This window comes from Hevea brasiliensis, chromosome 18 (genome assembly GCF_030052815.1).
Source record: "Hevea brasiliensis isolate MT/VB/25A 57/8 chromosome 18, ASM3005281v1, whole genome shotgun sequence".
Lineage (NCBI taxonomy): Eukaryota > Viridiplantae > Streptophyta > Magnoliopsida > Malpighiales > Euphorbiaceae > Hevea > Hevea brasiliensis.
The window spans coordinates 43,090,339-43,109,737 of NC_079510.1; the positions used below are offsets into that span (position 1 = coordinate 43,090,339).

At 36.9% G+C, this 19,399-nt stretch overlaps 1 protein-coding gene and 1 non-coding gene across 7 annotated transcripts; one reads left to right on the forward strand and one right to left on the reverse strand.

Moving 5' to 3' along the window:
• The first annotated feature begins 2,639 nt into the window (after positions 1 to 2,639).
• On the forward strand, positions 2,640 to 2,746 carry LOC131176273 (small nucleolar RNA R71). Its single transcript, XR_009146396.1, has one exon. It is a non-coding gene; the product is annotated as a small nucleolar RNA R71 (small nucleolar RNA).
• A 6,735-nt stretch (positions 2,747 to 9,481) lies between these two features.
• Positions 9,482 to 18,958, reverse strand: LOC110653701 (uncharacterized). 6 transcript variants are annotated; one of them, XR_009146222.1, is made up of 7 exons: positions 18,162 to 18,958; positions 17,992 to 18,073; positions 17,814 to 17,857; positions 11,155 to 11,256; positions 10,755 to 10,794; positions 10,080 to 10,177; positions 9,735 to 9,767 (listed from the first exon to the last, which is right to left on the reverse strand). XR_009146222.1 is itself a non-coding variant. In XM_021809450.2 (6 exons), the coding sequence occupies exons 1-6, from the start codon at positions 18,627 to 18,629 to the stop codon at positions 9,677 to 9,679; spliced, it is 885 nt and encodes a 294-aa protein (XP_021665142.2). In that variant the 5' UTR covers positions 18,630 to 18,948; the 3' UTR covers positions 9,482 to 9,676. The 6 variants fall into 6 exon arrangements, 4 of the variants coding, with proteins under 4 accessions (XP_021665142.2, XP_021665143.2, XP_021665141.2 ...); XR_002494607.2 differs by lacking the exon at positions 10,755 to 10,794 and having other exon boundaries at positions 9,482 to 9,767; positions 9,871 to 10,177; positions 18,162 to 18,941; XM_021809450.2 differs by lacking the exon at positions 10,755 to 10,794 and having other exon boundaries at positions 9,482 to 9,767; positions 18,162 to 18,948.
• Positions 18,959 to 19,399: the final 441 nt, after the last annotated feature.

Below are 19,399 nucleotides of genomic sequence, written 5' to 3' on the forward strand. Positions count from 1 at the left end.
TTAGCACTTCAAGGAACTTGCCAAATTGCTTGTCTAGTTTGTGCTTGATGAATCTTTGAGGGTAGGGAAGGGTGGGTTTGTAAGGTTCAGGTGGGATGTATGGTTTCTCTCCCTCATCTTGCTCACTTTTGCTTTCTTCTTCTTTTTCATTTTTCTTGCTCTCAACTGAATTTTCTTCTTTTGTGCTTTCTTTTTCTTCTCTCTTGTTTTCACTCTCTTGACCTACTTTCTTACCACTTCTCAAGGTCACCAACTTACATTGTTCATGAGGGTTTTGTGGTTGGCTAGGTAGTTTCCCATAGGAATTGCTTCCTGATGAGCTTGCTTGTTGCGCCAATTGAGTCTCCAACATGCGGTTGTGGACTTGTAATTGATCCATGGTTTGTCTCATGTGTTGCATTTCTTCCTCCAATTTGCTATTCATCTTGCTTTGTTCAGCAAAAAATTTCTCCATCATGTTCTCCAAGGATGGCTTCGGTTCATGGGATGGAAGGGATTGTTGTGCTCTTGCTTGATATCCAGGTGGTGGCTGCCTTGTGGGCTGAAATTGAGGCTGAAATTGAGGCTTGTTCTGCTGCATAAACTGCTGGTTATGAGCATAATTTGAGCTTTGGCCTTGTTGAGCAAAAGTTGCTTGTGGTCTCCATGTTGAGTTGTTCATATTAGAATAAGAATTTCCCATAGGTTTTTGTTGATAACCTCCTGCATAAGCAGCTTGCTCTTGCAAATAATCATCACCATAAGAAGAATAATTAACTCCACAACTTTGAGTTCCATTTGTGAAGGCAACTTGTTGCATAGTTGTAGGAGTTGAGGTTGTTGCCTTTGCGCAAAAATAGCCATGTTATCATCATCAATGCTCCCACCATGGACTAAGCAATTTTCAAGTGGGTCTTGTGGATAGCTTTTTCTGAAATGCTCTTGAACAATCTCATCAATAATGTCTACCCGCAAACAAGACTCAACTTCTTCATGTTTTCTTTTCATGGCTGGATTGATGTTGAATATCATTTGATCATCTCCCACTCTAAGTGTCAATTGCTCACCCTTTACATCAATTAATGCACCAGCTGTTGCCAAAAAGGGTCTTCCCAATAAGATAGGAACTTTTGTGTCTTCTTCCATATCCAAAATGACAAAGTCCACCGGAATGTAAAATTTTCCAACCTTGATAGGCACATTTTCAAGAATGCCTTCCGGATACTTAATTGAACGGTCAGCCAATGAGAGATACATGTTTGTGGGCTTCAACTCTCCCATATTCAATTTTTCATATATTGAAAGAGGCATTAGGCTGACACTAGCTCCAAGGTCACATAAGGCATTTGCCACACAGTTATCACCAATATGACAAGGAATGGAAAACACACCCGGATCTTTGAGTTTGGGAGGTAACTTCTTCTGGATTATAGCACTGCATAGCTCACCCAAATTGAGGGTGACCTAATCTTCTAGCCTACTCTTGTTGGAAAGAATCTCCTTCAAAAACTTGGCATAACTCGGCATTTGGGATAGTGCCTCAGTGAATGGCACATTGATATACAATTTTTTTAGCACTTCAAGGAACTTGCCAAATTGCTTGTCTAGTTTGTGCTTGATGAATCTTTGAGGGTAGGGAAGGGTGGGTTTGTAAGGTTCAGGTGGGATGTATGGTTTCTCTCCCTCATCTTGCTCACTTTTGCTTTCTTCTTCTTTTTCATTTTTCTTGCTCTCAACTGAATTTTCTTCTTTTGTGCTTTCTTTTTCTTCTCTCTTGTTTTCACTCTCTTGACCTACTTTCTTACCACTTCTCAAGGTCACCAACTTACATTGTTCATGAGGGTTTTGTGGTTGGCTAGGTAGTTTCCCATAGGAATTGCTTCCTGATGAGCTTGCTTGTTGCGCCAATTGAGTCTCCAACATGCGGTTGTGGACTTGTAATTGATCCATGGTTTGTCTCATGTGTTGCATTTCTTCCTCCAATTTGCTATTCATCTTGCTTTGTTCAGCAAAAAATTTCTCCATCATGTTCTCCAAGGATGGCTTCGGTTCATGGGATGGAAGGGATTGTTGTGCTCTTGCTTGATATCCAGGTGGTGGCTGCCTTGTGGGCTGAAATTGAGGCTGAAATTGAGGCTTGTTCTGCTGCATAAACTGCTGGTTATGAGCATAATTTGAGCTTTGGCCTTGTTGAGCAAAAGTTGCTTGTGGTCTCCATGTTGAGTTGTTCATATTAGAATAAGAATTTCCCATAGGTTTTTGTTGATAACCTCCTGCATAAGCAGCTTGCTCTTGCAAATAATCATCACCATAAGAAGAATAATTAACTCCACAACTTTGAGTTCCATTTGTGAAGGCAACTTGTTGCATAGTTGTAGGAGTTGAGGTTGTTGCCTTTGTGCAAAAATCACTAAGAAGCTGAGTCAACTGATCAAATTTTGCATTCATGTAGTTAACTGAGTCAAGTTCATAGATCCCAGCTTTCTTTGGCTCAAGTGCTCTAGGATTTCCCCATAAATGGGTATTATGAGCAATCTTCTCTAATAGATCATAGCATTCTTCACTTGTCATTCTCATGAAATCTCCTCCTGCTTGTGAATCAATTGTGTTTCTTATGGTCGAGTAACTCGTGTAGAAATTCAACAATCATCCATTTGGGTATTTCATGATGAGGACATTGCCTTTCAAGCTCCTTAAATCTCATCCAAGATTCATACAAAGTTTCATCATCTCTTGGTTTAAAAGCTACCATCAAATTCCTCAAATTAGTAGTTTTCCCAGGTGTGAAAAATTGAGATAGAAAAGCTTGAGATAGTGCTCCCAAGTAGCTATAATAGCTTGTGGGAGTGAGTCATACCACTCCAATCTTTGAATCCCAAGAGAAAATGGAAATAATGTGAGCCGAATAACTTCATCGAAACTCAGTTGTCTTTGTGTACCACATATCATCAAAAATTTCTTCAAATGAGAATGAGGATTTTCAAGTGGGCTACCTCCAAATTGTGAATTCTGAACCATTTGAATAAAACCAGTTTTTAATTCAAATTGATTAGCTCCAATAATAGGTCTGTTATCTCTCACATCAGTACATCTATGAAAAGCATAGTCTAACATGGATCTTCTTTGAGGATCATTTTGATTAACCTGACATTTTGCCCGTTTTGCTCATTTGCTCCATTGTTTCCACCAATAGCTCTATTTTGATTCTCCATATTTTCTATTGTCTCCTCTTGCTCAAATATTTGTTGTTCTTCTTTTTCTGCTTCTTTTCTTCTCTTGTACTCCTTTTTGTTGGCTCGACAGAATTTTTCAATTTATGTGTTGAACAAAAATTCAGTATCACTTGTGCTTTTCGATCATCTCATAAACAAGAAAAGTACGAAAAACACAAGGAACAATAGTGAAAATAAAAGAAAATAAAAATTCTAATTAGCTTAAAACAATTAAAATCCAACTTAAAAACAAACAATTCCCCGGCAACGGCGCCAAAAACTTGATACGGTGTCCGCAAGTGCACGGGTCACAGTAGTATAGTTTTTAAAAATTGATATCGATCCCACAGGGAATTGTGCTTAAATTGGAAATAAAAGTATAAGCAAATTAGAATGACAAAAATTAAAAGATATTAAAAATAAAATCTAAAAATTAAAATTAAGACAAAAATTAAAGATGTAAAATGAAATTTGGAATTAAAATTGGTATTTGAGGAATTAAAACTAGATCAATCAATTAACTAAAATTAATTAAACTAGATTACCCAAAAATTAATTTGAAATATCTATTTATGAAATTGAGAGAAATTAAATCTAAATTCAATAAAAATAAAAATAAAGTGATTATAGAAATTGGATTTAAATTGGATTTAAATTTAAATTGCTATTTATGAGGTTTGGAGGATTTATATCTAATTTCAATGAAAAATAAATTGATTCTAGAGATTGGATTTTCATTATTGTTTTCATGTGGTTTTTAACTAATTTTGCCAATCACATGAGATTTTCAATTTTGAGGGAAATAATTTCTTTTATTTTTGAAACCTTTTTCAAGCATCTCAAAATTGGTTTTCATTAAATCAAACCCTGTTTTCACGGTATTTCAAATATAACAAACACCCAATTAATGCTCTAATTGATTTTTGGAAAGTTCCCCTTAATCTTCTTAGCTTATTTCTAACACCAAGAAAATAAAGTTTATTGCAAGATTATCCATCCCCAATATTCACTTTTCAGTCCATCTATTAAGGATTAAAACTTAACTTAATGAGGCCCATTCATCAAGCAAGGAAATAAGCACACAAGCAATAAATCAAAATATAACAATCTTCATTTAAATGGCTAAATCAGTTCAAAACCACAAAACAAATCAATATTTACAAACCCATCTCTAGAATCTCAATCAACTACTCACAAATCATTGTTTAAAGACAAACCCAAATGAAGAAATGAAGAAATAATGGAAATGTAAGCTAAAAGGGGTAGAAAAACCCAGCAAATTTGCAGCAGGATCTCTGCAGAAAAGTGCGTAAACTTGATCCTTCTTCTTTCTTTGGAAGAAGATGCAGAAGATACTCCTCCCTTTCCCTCTTTCTATCTTTCTAAAAATGCCTCCCTTGCTCTCTTTCTATCTTTCTAAAAATGCCTCCCTTGCTCTCTATGCTCTCTATGCTCTCTATGCTCTCTATATCCCAAGAAAGTGATAAAATGGGTCTTTATATAGGCTAAGGGATTGTTCTAGAATGGGTAAAAGGGGGAAGGATCTAGAAAAAGTGAGGTAAAAAGGCTGGAGTAACTGAATGCCACGTCAAAAAATTTTCCAGAAAACGACATAAGTCAGTTGTGTCGCGGGTTGTGTCGCTCTCGGCCATTTTTTTTCTCAACTTCAAAATTTTTTTTGCAATTCGATTTTAATCTCCTCCAAATGGCTACTCTGATCAAAATACATCAAATTTCTCCAGATTTAACCTACAAAACAAATAAATTCCAAAAATTAAACTAAGAAATGTGAAAATTGTAAAATTGACTAAATATATACTAATATCTAAAATAATAGCTATGAATAAGGGTAAATTATGTGCAAAAATTACTCCTAAATGATGATATAAAATGCATGCATCACTCACTTTTCCCACTTTGGTGAGTGTTCGTCCAGGCGACCGCAAAACACATTGCGACACACGACTTAGGACGTATTTGGTCTTTTCTTAGTTTGTATTGAGTCAAATTTATTAAATAATTGTAATAAAATTATCAGGTGAGCCGGGACAGCCTTCTTCCTCCGCCCAGCCGCCACAGTGATTGCTGTCAAGTCTGTGAGTAAAATATTAATTTTAATTGTAATTTCGATATTATTATATATTTAAGTATGCCCATGCATCACTTATATGTATGTATCTATGTAGTTAAACTCTAGGCACGTTTTACGTTGCATTCATAACTGTTAAAGTGCCATAGATGTTGTTGTGGTAATTTGGAGCAGTGTGCGTGCGTTGGTGTGCGTGTGATGTGGTGTTGACTATGGATAGGACGGGTAGACACGGCTTGAGATCTTCGCTGGGACCCGGTCCTTCGAGGTAGACACGACTTGAGTTCTTCGCTGGGACCCCGATTTGGTTATTAAGTGGATGTCCGAGCTGAGTTCTTCGCTGGTACAGGTTGGATTAAGAGAGCTGTATAAGGGATCAGCTCCCATATATGTATTGTTTGACATTATCCGGTGTGTGAATGCTCCAAATTACCTTTTTGCTGTTATGATATGAAAATATTGCTGATGTTGCATTTCACTCTATAAGGTGCATTAGTTTTAGATAGTTATAGAGATTATGGTTAAAATTGATATTTTACTCTCTGAGTCGAACGCTCACTCCTGTTCAATATTTTGCCAGGCCACAGGAGGATATTTTTGAGGTTAACCTACTTTTCTTCCTCGTAAGTCGTTTATTTATTTTTGTATAAACCTGTTAACTCTTAGAATTTCCGCATGTGTTAGAAATATTTATTTGAATTGGGTCTGTAATATATATTGTTATTTTAGACCTGTAAACTTATTATTTTATGCATGTTGATGGACTGGATGAGGGAGCTGAGCTCCCATTTATTTTTATGTTGTATGAGTATGTGGAGGGTGAGCTGAGCTCCCCAATTGATTATATAATGTGTTTACAGGTCCGGTGAGTCAAAAACTCCCCGTTAAAAGGTCTATTTTATGGCTGGACTCTGTCCGGTTGAATTATTGAAATTGGGTCGTGACACAAAATTTTATTATTATCAAAATTAAATTTATTGCTTGGCTTAAACAAATAGAAATTATGATTGTATTTTAGTTTAATTGGACTTGAAAAAATTATATGACTCTAAAAATTAATTTTTAGAATTATTTGGGAGCAATAGCATAAACTCCATTAGATTGAATTATAGTTCAAGTTTTTCTTCAAGATGAATGATAATTGGAGACAACTGAAATTATTTTAAAATTTATTACTCTAATTTTTATGATTTAGCATTGCTTTTTATTTCTATTTAGCTCGTACTTATTATACTGCAGAATGTAGATGTGATTGAAATTAAAATTCATTTTATAACTATATATATATATATATATATATATATATATATATATAAATACCCTTTAAAATTTGTCAGCAAAAATAATGCTTGTACAAGTATTTTTATTAAGATAATCCATATAATGCATGTTGTAAACTTATCTACAATTTCTTAATAAATAGTATTATAAATGGAATGTATATATGTCTATTAATAACATATCACTCTCAAATATTCTTTAAACCTGAAGACCTTTATTTTTTTATCAAAATTAGTTGGTAAATCTCCTGGAAATGTACATTATACATTCCATTTATAATACTATTTATTAAGAAATTGTAGATAAGTTTACAACATGCATTATATGGATTATCTTAATAAAAATACTTGTACAAGCATTATTTTTGCTGATAAATTTTAAAGGGTATTTAGTCAATCCACGACAATAGTCCGCCAAGCTAAATTAACTGAGGTTACTTAGCCCATCCATGGCAATAGTTCACCAGACTAAATAAACTGAGGGTGCTTAGTCCATCAACAGCGATAGTCCGTCAGGCTAAAAAATCTAAGGATACTTAGCCCATCCAGGACGATAGTCCGCCAGGCTAAATAAAATAATGGTACTTAACACATCTACGATGGTAGTCCACTATGCTAAAATAAAGAGTGCTTAGCCCATTCGCGGTGATAGTCCACTAAGCTAAAAAACCTAAGGGTGTTTAACCCATCCACGACGATAGTTCACCAGGCTAAAACAAAGATAGTGAGCCCATTTACGATGATAGTACATCAGGCTAAAATAAAGGTGCTTACCCCATCTAAAATGATAGCCCACCAAGTAAGCAAATTAAAGGTGTAAGTCCATCTAAGGAATAGTTTATCAAACTAAGCATATCGATGGTGCAAATCCACATAAGGTGAAAATTCTACCATTATAAAGATTATCAAGATTATAGTCCGCACTAAAAAAAAAAAAATTTAGGCGATGACTAAAGTTTCAATATGTAAACGAACTTAAAGATTCATACTCCCCGAAGGGGGGAGGGGGAGGAATAATGATATAGCTCCTCAAATATATATAATTAATCTAGTAACATGAGTTTTTGGATAGTCCATGAGTCTAATAAAATTTAATAGTTTAACCATGAGATTCATTCTATTGGTTCAACCACTGTAAGACTGACTCAACAAAAGAAAAGAATCTTGATTAAAAATAAGTAATTTTGGTATAATTGCCAAATATAGAAATGACTATAATTATACACTATAAATAAAAATATAATCTTATAATTATGTTAGCTAATAATATCTATATAATTACATAGTTGACTTACCATAACCAACTATTATCTATGTCCTATATAAAGAGATCAGATCATTTATGGAGATATGTTCTTTATTCCTAAAAATCTAATATACTATTCTCTTATATCAGCTCTAAAAATCTATGGAGGTCCATATCTAGTAGACCTCTGACCTATTTATTTTCTATTTTGCAAGTCTATACCCATAAGAAATTTCCATGGACTGCAACACTTAGATCCTTCTAAAAGATAAAAAAAAAAATAGAGTTTTCCTCTTTCTCTTAAATTTGAGAAAGAATGAGAGTTGGCGATCCTAGTTTTAATCCACTCTCACCAAACTTCCCAAAAGAAAAATCAAGCTTCAAGGCATGAAATTTCAAAGAAAATCTTCTCAAATCCGTTTGCATGTTGCAGAGTTTAAGTAAGAGGGAGAAATGAGAGTTCAAGTCTCCTTTGGGCAGAAAAACGAGTCTTTACCCCTTTTATACCTTTGCTGTCGAGGGACGCTTGGCTACCAGAGTCTAGTTTATCCAAAAAGACATGTGAACAGTAAATAAGATTTCAGCTGCCAAAGTTCTTTCAGCCCACAAGGGTGATTTGATTTCTTTTCTTAACCAAAAGACACTTAACCCATCAATAACTTAAGACTCTTAACCATCAGATTCATACATACATATGTACATATATACACTTTCCACCACCATACCTTCACTTGTAGAATCTTGAATTCTGCTAGAATATTCTATCAATGATAGAAATTCCAATACCAGAAAATGATGGGTGTTACAATGAGAATATAGTTTTAAACCATAATGGTGTTACATTGATGATTGTGTTACATTGATGCAAAGTTATACGCTAATGGTGTTGACAAAGTGAAGAATAATGGTGTTACAAATAACAAAATTGAAGGATAACATTATTACAACTAGTAAAGTTGAAGGATTGTCTTATTACACATGACATAAGAGAAGAGAAAAAAAATATTGACTAAGCGTCACGTTGGATTTATCCACGTTAGCATTTAATTGGGAAATTGGTAATTGAAAGTTAGAAAAATTTTACTATATAAAATTTAAAAGTTGAAAAAAAAAATTTATATTATATTTTTAAGTTAAGAAATTGTGGTGTTACAATAGCATAAGTTTAAGAACAATTGTTAAAATTTATCCCTAAATCTTCAACTTGTTTTACAACGAATCACATCCCACCCTTCCCGTGTTATCCACTAATGTTATCCAACAAAAGAAAAAAAAAAAAAAAAAGCAATCCATCCGAAGTTATAATGGACTCTCACAAGTTGTAGGGCTATTTTTATAAGATTTAATTGAATGCTTGAATGCAAGTAATAGAAGAGAATAAAATACATGACTGATAATAACATCATCAAGGCAGCGGATTAACAAGCTTTAGAGAGTTTTGGTCTTAACTTATAACTAATCAAACTAATACATAAGCTACAAAAATAGACTGACATGTTTGTTTATAACAATTTTTACATTTATAAGTTGAGCTTATAAGGTAAAAAACAAAGTTGGAGAAACTTAACTTATCATTTTAATACTGATAAGCCATATGCTCATAAAATAGTTTAACAAGTATTTTATCATATCATCCTCATTTAATTTTAAAATTTTAAATACTTGTAAACTCAAATTAGCTTATAAACACTAAATACTTATAAATTTTTCATAAACTAAGCCAAATACCCACTCACACTATAAAATTTGGCAAATTTGCACGACACAATGCAAAGATAAATATCTGCATCTCAAGAATAGAAATATAACGATACAAAATCACCTCATCTCACCACAATGATTGAACATAATATAAAACCTAACACTAAAGCTAAGTGGACTCCAGCAGCAACTCAGCTATCTGGATGGCATTAAGTGCAGCCCCCTTGCATATTTGACTTCCATAGACAAAGATATCCAACCTACTTGGAATTCCAAAATTACTAAAATGAGTAATGTAGTTTTTTTAGAGATACACAATTATTTAGTACAAAAATATATATATAAACCATTAAGAATTTTTACCCCTAATTCGCTTCTTGAGACACATCTCAGCGGATTCTACCAATTGCAACATCTTTTTTGTTTGATACCTCTAATGGGGCTAATTATTAGATACACTGGGAGCACTAAAAAATAGTAGTCCCTCACTCATAGAAAAGTGAGTCTTTCTTGTAATATAGAAAGTAGGTCCCACATAATTGTGAAAGATAATACATGTGCACCAGGTATACCAAATAATTTCTCCTCTGATGGTGCAGGGAAGTGATTGGATGCAGTCATCAATAACCACCACCCACGAGGCATTCTTCAAAATATCCATTGTTGTGTCCTGGATAAGCAATAAAATTTACGTAAGTTACGAGTTTGCTCAACTTTCAAAGAGAAAGAGAACAAAATATAATTGCCCAAATTATAATTCCCCTCCAATGGATTCAGCAGTTATTATGTTATAATTGTATCTACTTGTGGGCAAAATGACTGCACAAAATTAGAGATATAACAAGCCCTTTGGCTACCACTACATATAGCAGCATTAAATCAAGGAATTATATAATCAACTCTTTTAACTTCAAAGCCATGAAAACATTAAGTTAAAGAAAAATGAAGAAGAAACAGTAAAAGGTCCCACATCAAACAACCCTCAAAATTGCTCCTACAACAACTGCAGAGAATAATTTTAAGGAGATACCAATGCAAAAAATTCCCCTAGTTCAACAGAATATTAATATATATTGGTCCAAATAGAAGGATAGGGGGAAAAACTTAAAAGGTAAAAACATAAAAGGTATCATACAAATAGCTTCATCCATTTACTTCCTCTCTCTATCTAACTCACTGCCTTTTTCATCCTGAACTAGTAATCCATCACATGCATATATTAAAAAGATACATAAAACTAAGACAACCTTTAATTACTCATTGATCCTTAGCAATTCCATTTTGTCCCTGTTGACAAACGAACATCAGAAGCATAGGAAGAAAGGCATGATACATGTGCAGGAGCAAAGAGGTTTATAAGAGATAACATGCCTTATCAGAAACCAATTTAAGATGCTTTTCATGATTGAAATTATTGTTCAACAGTCCTATAAAACCTTAGAAAAACAAAATACAAGGAATCTGCATTCAGGCATTCTTGTTGGCAAATAATACAAATTGAAACTGGAGAAAAGGATGATGATATTTAACACGTCTAAGTTCCAAACATGTATCATTATGTCCAGATGAAACAAATGAAAGGAGAACCAAAAGTAAATTATTTACTAAGTACAGATACATTCAAATTCAAAAGTATCATTAAATTACCTCATCAAGGGGCTTCTCAAATTGAAGATTCACACTTTTGGCATGCGCTCGCTTTGCAAGAACTGGTATACATGTTGCAGTAACTTGAACATTCATGTCATTCTGAGAAATAAAGCAAAAGGGAAACATTATATATAAGACCAAAAAAGGCACACATTTTCCATAGAAATTTCTAAGCCAATCATGAATCCATGATGTAATGATAAAAAATAAAATAGAGAGAGAGAGAGAGAGAGGGAGAGAGAGAAACTCCACCTTTTGAACTTACCCAAATTTTACGGGTTCCTTTTACTAATGTCATTTCCTCTTCACTGTATCCATTTGATAGGACTGGTGCATTGTGTGAAAATAAATTAAAAGCATACTGTCTGTCGACACCATATTTTGGCCAATCCCCCAAGTCAATGAACTTTGAAATCGATCCCCACCCGACATGCTTCAGTTGCAGATGACTCGATTAGGAAATAAACCGATCCCGCATCTAGTCAAATGATTTCCGTTCTCCCAACAAAGGAGATCACACTAATATCAAGTCTCCATGCCGTCCAATCTCATTTTCGATCTCTCGTCAAAGGAAATCAAACTAATGTCAGGTCTCCATGCCATCCAGTCTTATTTCCGATCTCTCCTTTATAAATATTGTGGTTTCAGTCCGACTTAACGGTGTTTCCGATCTTAAGTGTTCAAATCAAGTTTCCAATTTTAATGATCTAAAGTTCTATCCGGTGTTTGGTCTCTGCTTAGGCTGATCTCATGCTTACAATATTTTTCCGGTCTCTTATACTTAGATTAATAATCGTTTTAAGTAAATGTTCCAATATATTCAAACAATCAAACACTCATACCATTTGGATACTTTCCGATCTCATCAAGAAGTTGAGCAAAAGAGATTCCATTTCATTTCAAAATAAAAGTACAAGTCATTCGGCTGGAGGATCACCCCCAGCCTATTCTACATCAATATTTCGCTCACCCTCTCTATCTCCCTCGGGCTCCTCCTCGCTCTCGTCTTCGGCCTCTGGGACAAGCTCGTTCATCTAGGAAAAATCCTCTTCAGGATACCATTTCTTCAGCTCGGCCATAAGGTCGTTATGAGCATTCACATAAGCCCCAGCCTCCTTCTTAGTGCTCTCCTCTTCCTTAGCTCGAAGCTCCTCATCCTTGGATCGGAGCTCTTCCTCCTTCGCCCGAAGGTCTTCAGCATGACGAGCAAGATCGGCAGACCAACTAGCTCGAGAGTCTTTGAGTTCCCGTTCCACTTCAATGATCCTCTCCTCATAACGCTTCATTTGATCCTCCATTCTGGCGATGTACTCGTTGGCAGAGGAGAGCTGAGCTTGTGCGGCAGAGGAGAGCTGAGCTTGGACAGCCTTAAGAATCTCTTTCTTCAAGCCGTGGGCTTTCTCTCTGAGAATATGCTGGTTTGCGATGGCCTTTAAGCCTAAGCTTATTGTCTGAGCCAAGATATCATCCATGCTCTCCTCTGTCAACCGGTTCCGGTCTTCTTGAAAGCAAATAGAAGCTCCCATAACTTTGGCCAAGCCGGGATTCCCCCTAGTAGAGCGGTTCCTTTCCAATGATTGGATCAGAAGTTGTGCGCCCCGGAAAAGTGTCCTGACAGCAGGACCAGATGACTCCCCTTCTACATTGGAAGAGCTCGGAGGAGAAGGGGGAGGTGGAAGCTCGACCTATTGAGGAGCCGGGGGAAGGACATTCACCTCAGGGATCGGTTGCTCCTGAGGTCGAGGGGGGGAGAGCTCGGCACCTCTATTGATTCACGATGAGGGGTCTGAGCATCGACAGTGGCGGCCCCCTTCATTGCCCTCACTTTTCTAGAAACCTCCCTCTTTCGTTTGCGGCTCTCCCTGGAAGCCTCGCTGCCCGCCATACCTGCACAAAGAAAAGTCAGTGAGTTCGCTAAAGTTCAGAGATCAGAGATGGGGAAGGTACCAGGGTGGAGGTCAGAGAGCTGGAGCTCGCATCCTTCATCAGTGATCAGCCGCATCATCCAATGTTTCAGCTCGACCATCACCGCATATAAGCAAGAGAACTTCTTTGTAGTCGCCAGATCCTTAAGTTCCATTACCATGGCACCCTCATCCCTACTCAGAGCGATCCTCTTCGGAATCGGAGGGACCAGATATTGCCAGCTACGGGGGAAACCCTCAAAACCGTTCAGAATCTTGCTCCTCAACATGAAGAAGCGATTTTTCTAATTCTTCAGTGAGGAGAGGAGATCAGTAAAAAGCCCACAGTGCGGTTTTGCCTAGAAGAACCAGTACTCGTCGTCCCTTCGGCGAGTAAGCCTATGCAGCTCCGCAAAAACCTTTGCTGTAGGATCGAGCTTCTTGGCCCGGCATAAGCCTCTGAAAGCTATTAGAATTCGCCACGAGTTCGGATGTACTTGGGCTACACTTACGTGGTGAAACTTCAGAACATCCTTGAAGAAGTCATCAAGGGGAAATCGAAGCCCGGCTTTTAATTGCTCTTCGTACACCATGATCCCATTATTTTCATCGAAAAAGTGATCGGCTCGGAGATCGCCATGGCATCTGATGAGCTCGAAGGAGTCGGTCCGAAGGTTGTACTCTTGACTAATCGACTACAGATCGATTTCTTGAAGGATTGACGGCAGTTCATCCACGAGAAGATTTTCTCTCCCAGATGAATGTGTTCGTCTTGATTGTGCCGCTTGACCATGGGCTGAAGCAGAGGTCGTAGGAGGCTCAGGTCGCCCACTAGACCTAATCACCTCGACTTCATCTGATGACCACGAGACATGGACGGAAGGGGGGCTCGCCGCTCTCTGACCCTCGACGCCGCTCATTTTCAAGGAAATAAAAAAACTTAAGTAAGAGAAGGATTAAAGTCCTTACCGAAGTGTGATCGGTGCTGGAAAAACTTGAAGAAATGAGAGAAAGTTGAAATTGCGAGCAGAGTGCTGAAAATGGCATAGGGAGCAACTGAGAGACCCTCCCCCTATTTATACCCGTGTGAGCATTCAATGCTCACAGAGTCCCAAGCGGTGCATCGGTTAGCGGAATCCACCCGCTTTCCTGACACGTCACAGGAAGATTCCAGAAACACAATAAATAAAATAAAATAAGATCGGTTAGCTAAGGTCGTCAGATTAAGGCGGATGTTCAGAGTCATAGGTCGGCTAAGGGTGATTTAGTTAGGAACCAGATCGGATAGGCACATCAGAGATCGAAAAATAACCAATGCAATAATTAAATGACAACTGTCAAATAAAATTTGATTTCATTTCCAAAATGTCAGATTACATCATTTGGGCGATCTCTAAAGATCGGCGCTACATCCTACCTAGTAAGGACCTATGTCAAAGCTTAGTCTTGTGGCTGAATCAAAAGATGTGTTTGATCAGAAAGCCAGCCATAGGCACCGGATAGATGTGCAGCTCAGATGGAGTGACTATGACTCATGATGATGAGGAGTCATCATCGATGTCACCGACCAGAACCGAGCAGCAGTCGGGACGCCCGATGTGGTGAGGAGCCAAATGAACTTCAAAAGGCGGTCATCGATATTTAGAGGGAAATTAACAGTCCTCTCGCCCGAAATCAGTTCACTGATTATATCGGTAGACTGATTCGAGATCGATACGATCGACATTTTCAATCTTGATCGGTAAATTAGTCTGGTTCTCTCACTGTCATCAGATGTGGTTCTCATGATTCTCCGATCACCGGGATCGTAAATTTTCAGTCGAGGAATGAAGAGAACAATCGGAAAAAGATCACAAGCGGTCACCATGGCCGGAATTGTTATCGGAAAAACTTGGACAGGAGAAGTGAAAAATGGGAAGAGAAGAAATGGAATGTGAGAGAGATTCCCCGCTGAGGCATAAATATAGGGGGCTTGAGCATTTATTATTGGCGGAAACCGAAGCGGACACATCGGTAACCGAAGAATTAAATGCTTTGACTGAGGCAGATCGGATAGAAGGGAAGGTTCTAGAATGGGAGAGATCGGGAGAGGGGCCTGATATGAGAGATCGTAAGAGTCGTGACTAAGAGAACGGAAGGAATGGAGATCGAAAAAGAAGACAAAAGACTTGCAATAACCTTCTCCATAATCAGAGCCAAGGTAGTTAAAGCGTTGCAGGCAAGATCAAATCTTCACCTCACGTTTCATTTACCGCACGCTTCATTTGCAGAATCGCCCGCAATGCTGACAAACGCCAGGACAGTTATGACAGTCCTGTGCTTCTCAATCTCCACCGTTGATCTTACTCGTATGGACAAACCCGGAGCCCTTGGATCAAAAGGTAGACGACAGGACCGACGCCTTTTATTCTCGGCCTTCGGATCCATCTTAATAGCAAGATACTGAGCCGTTGGATTGGAAAAGAGAAAGGACAAATATTCTGAATAGGATCTCAGTCGTCCATTTTGATTCTCTTTAATTCTTAGACATCGAATTATGTCCTTCTAAATCCAAACCTTCCATCTTCCCAGAAGAGATCCTGACCCTTCATTAGGAGCACCCGTTCTCTATAAATACCTGCATGCAATACTGTTGAGGGACGGACAAAAAAAGGTGGTGGCGATTATAGTGAAAAGGCTTTGAAATTCAATTTGGTCTTACTACTTTAAGCTTACATAAAATCGAAGAACTTCAAAAACTAGTTTTCTTGAGTATCTCCATTGACAGAGTTTACGAACCCTGAAATTCTTCATTTTCAGTTTGTTCATCACTCTTCTATTACCACTTTTGTTCAGTCTCATCCGCATCACCCCCCCAATCTCAACCCATTATTTCTTTCAGCTTGATCTTATTCTGACCCGGTTTTCGTCACTTTGGTTCTACTACATTTCAACCTGGTTCTCCCAATCTCAGAGTAAGCATTGGTCCTTGTACCACTAGCTTTCAACGCAGCAATATTTATGGCTCCAGAGTTAGTTCAATAGCCTCAATCTTTCACAGGTAAGTGTTTTAACTGCCATTTTGTTGAATGCCCTTGTCTATCTTCTCCAGCTTTCCTTTTTAAAAAATTTCTTCTATATTCAGTTACATTAAAATCCCAAAACAGTTGCAGTAAACTGTTATTTCGTTGAATACCCTCGGTTTGTTTTCCCCAGTTTTTTTAAGTTTTCTTTCATATCCAGTCACATTAAATTTCAGAATAAGTTATCGAGGCCAATAGTCGTTTTCTGTATCTTCTCTTATTTTTATTTGCAAATCCTTTTTATCATCATCTAGTTTTTATTTTCTTCAACAGTAGACGTTCATCCCGTAGGCAACTTATAAATATTCAAAAGAGCATAGGCATGGGTATTTCGATATGAGAGTTTTCAAAACAAATAAAAATGACAAAAAGAAAAGTTGTAACAAAAGGTCAAATAGTGGGTCAAACCAAATAAGTCTAGAGGTCGGGCCATGGAGCGAGCCCAGAGGATGATGTAATAAATCGAGAATTCGATAAGTTCGGATTCCGAGCGAACAACCAAAGAGATCGAACTAAAGAGTTCTGATAAGGAGATCACATAAAAGATCGACAAGAAGTTCGGTGTCGTGTCTACCCTCTAGATAAGGCTCAGTAGGTTCAAAAATCTACACGCGGGTCTTTTGCCCCTTCAGTCACTAGATTCCTTAATTCATAAGATTATACAATACGAAATTTTAATAAATAAGAGATCGGAGGAGAGTTCTTATCCGATTCTCAACCAAAAATTTTAATAAATATGTAGAGATCGAAGGAGAGTTCTTATCCGAGATTCCTCACACTAAACTCTAAATTAAATACTTAAAGAGATCGGAAGAAAGTTCTTATCCGATTCTCAACCAAAAACTTTATTAAATATGTGGAGATCAGAGGAGAGTTCTTATCTGAGATCCCTCTTTAAAATCTTAAACCGAATACTTTAAGAAATCGGGAGAGAGTTCTCACCCGATCCTCATTCAAATAAAATGCGGAGATCGGAGGAAAGTTCTTATCCGAGATCCTTCACCAAATTTTAAATCAAAAGAGATCGGGAGAGAGTTCTTACCTGATTCTCGCTTAAATTAAAATAGAGAGATCGGATGAGAGTTCTTATTCGAAATCTCCCAACCCTTAATAAATATATCTAGAGATCGGGAGAAATTCCCTGCCCGAGCTCTCTGAACGAAATTCAAACTAAATGACATGACCTTAATACACAAGACAAATTCACTCAAACACTTACTCACCAAAGGACCATCTCACGAACTTGTGTTCCTAGACAACCCAAAATAAGTGAAATATCAAACATTCTTTATTTTGCACAAAGGATTAACATCATCATTATCCCAATCCCCTAATTACCCTTTTAATTCATAAAAGAGCATAAGATTAAATCTGTTTACCCTCATTGAGGGACGAGGCGGGGTGCCTAACAACTTCCCCGCCCGTGTATGGACCCCGAACCTAGAATCTCTGTTTTCGAAGTGATTTCATTTAAATTTATTTTCATGAATTGTTTTCTTTAATTTCCCTCAAAATTAAAGTGGCTACTCCTCACTCTTTCACACTTCGGTGAGTGTTCGTCCAGGTGACCGCAAAATACCTTGCAACACTGCCAATCAAACGTATTAAGAGATGAATTTAGAAACTTTATTGCACACAAAGAAACTTCTAACTAAAATATGTAGGGATGTTGTACAACAAATAGACAAACCTTTCGCTTAAAGATTTTGCATAAGGGTGTTTTTCTGCCAAGACCTTATAAACAAGAAACAGAAGAAATAAACTTTCCTCAAGATAAATGAAAATAAACATGACAGTATCAGCTGCAGATAAAAGGAACAAACTAATGATCCAAGACAATGAAACTGGAATGGAAGAAGATATCTCACGAGTCTGCAGCTCCAGCTTTTCCATTGCGGCAGCAACAGCACCACTGGCTGCCTGATATGTACTAACAACCATGCGTTGCACCTACAACACCCAATAATCAATTGGCATTAACAGCAAAAAAATCAGTAAAATAACAAAAAATGGAATTCATTTCATTTGTTCGTTTTACTTTGGCATGTCTATGCAAGGGTGTGGCAGCCATTAAACAAATAATAGTAGAGCAATTCAGGTTTGCAATCAAAGCCCTCTTCCCCATTCCGACCTTAATCCCTTCCATAGCCTCCGAATTCACCTCAGGAATCACCAGCGGAATCCCCTCATTCATCCTAAAAGCCGAACTATTACCCACCATAATAGCACCCTTCTCCATCGCCACAGGCCCAAAGTGCTTTCTAATAGACCCTCCAGCACTGAACAGCGCAATGTCAACCCCATGGAAGCTCTCGGCAGTCAGTTCCTCGATCATGTAGTTCCTGTCCTGGAAAGTGATCTGTTTCCCAGCGGAGCGTTTGGAGGCAAGCATTTTGATAGAGCGATAAGGGAAGTCATGGTCGCAGATGACAGAAAGGAACTCCTGGCCCACTGCGCCAGTGACGCCCGCGACAACGAGGGAGGGGGCGTTTTCTTGGAGGGACATTCGGATTCTTGAAGGAGAAGCAGTGAATTTGGGTTTGAGGCAGAATTTGGAGAATAAATAGGTTTGCTGGCAAGAGTCAGCATTGGGAAGAGAGAGAGAGAGAGAGAGAGAGAAGCGAAAAGTGGGTTTGTATAGAGAGAGAGAGAGTGAGAGTGAAACAGAGACAGGCTGCTAAAAGAGACAATGGGGTCTACGGAGGCTGAGAGGTTTAAAGGCTGACTATCTTCAATATTCAGCTCGTCACTGAATATGGAATAATCTAAGAAATTTATAAGCATTAAAAAATATTGCATTATTTCTCCAATTAAGGAAAAAATGGATCTTATTAATTGTGAAAGAAAGAGCTTTTATTTTAAAAAATATTGAATAATCTTCCAATAATCTATATTTTTTTTATAAAACGCAATCATCTTATACGTTGGTAAATCAATAAGAAATTTATATATATATATATATATATATATATATATATATATATATATATATATATATATAGTGAAATTTATAAAATTATAATTATCAAATAATTTTTTTAATTTAATAATTATAATTATGCATGTGTCTGTTTTTTATTATTTCATATGATATACCTATATGAAATTATTGTTTTACAATATAATTTTTCAAAAATTAAAGAGTAGTTATGAGTTATAAAAAGTTATAATTTATAAAAATATCATCCTAAATTTTAATTTAAAATATAAATTTTACAAACATTAATTTAAGTAACTCTAAACTACTTATCAACTTGTAAGATTTTTCTTTTTTTA

Excerpts from the sequence above, each read along its gene's own strand:
- LOC110653701 (XM_021809449.2), bottom strand. The coding sequence starts at position 18,629 with ATGTCCCTCCAAGAAAACGCCCCCTCCCTCGTTGTCGCGGGCGTCACT. Across the intron at positions 17,858-17,991 it reads AAAGCTGGAGCTGCAGACTC|GTCTTGGCAGAAAAACACCC; the intron begins GTGAGATATCTT and ends CTTGTTTATAAG. Across the intron at positions 11,257-17,813 it reads GCAAAATCTTTAAGCGAAAG|AATGACATGAATGTTCAAGT; the intron begins GTTTGTCTATTT and ends TTTATTTCTCAG.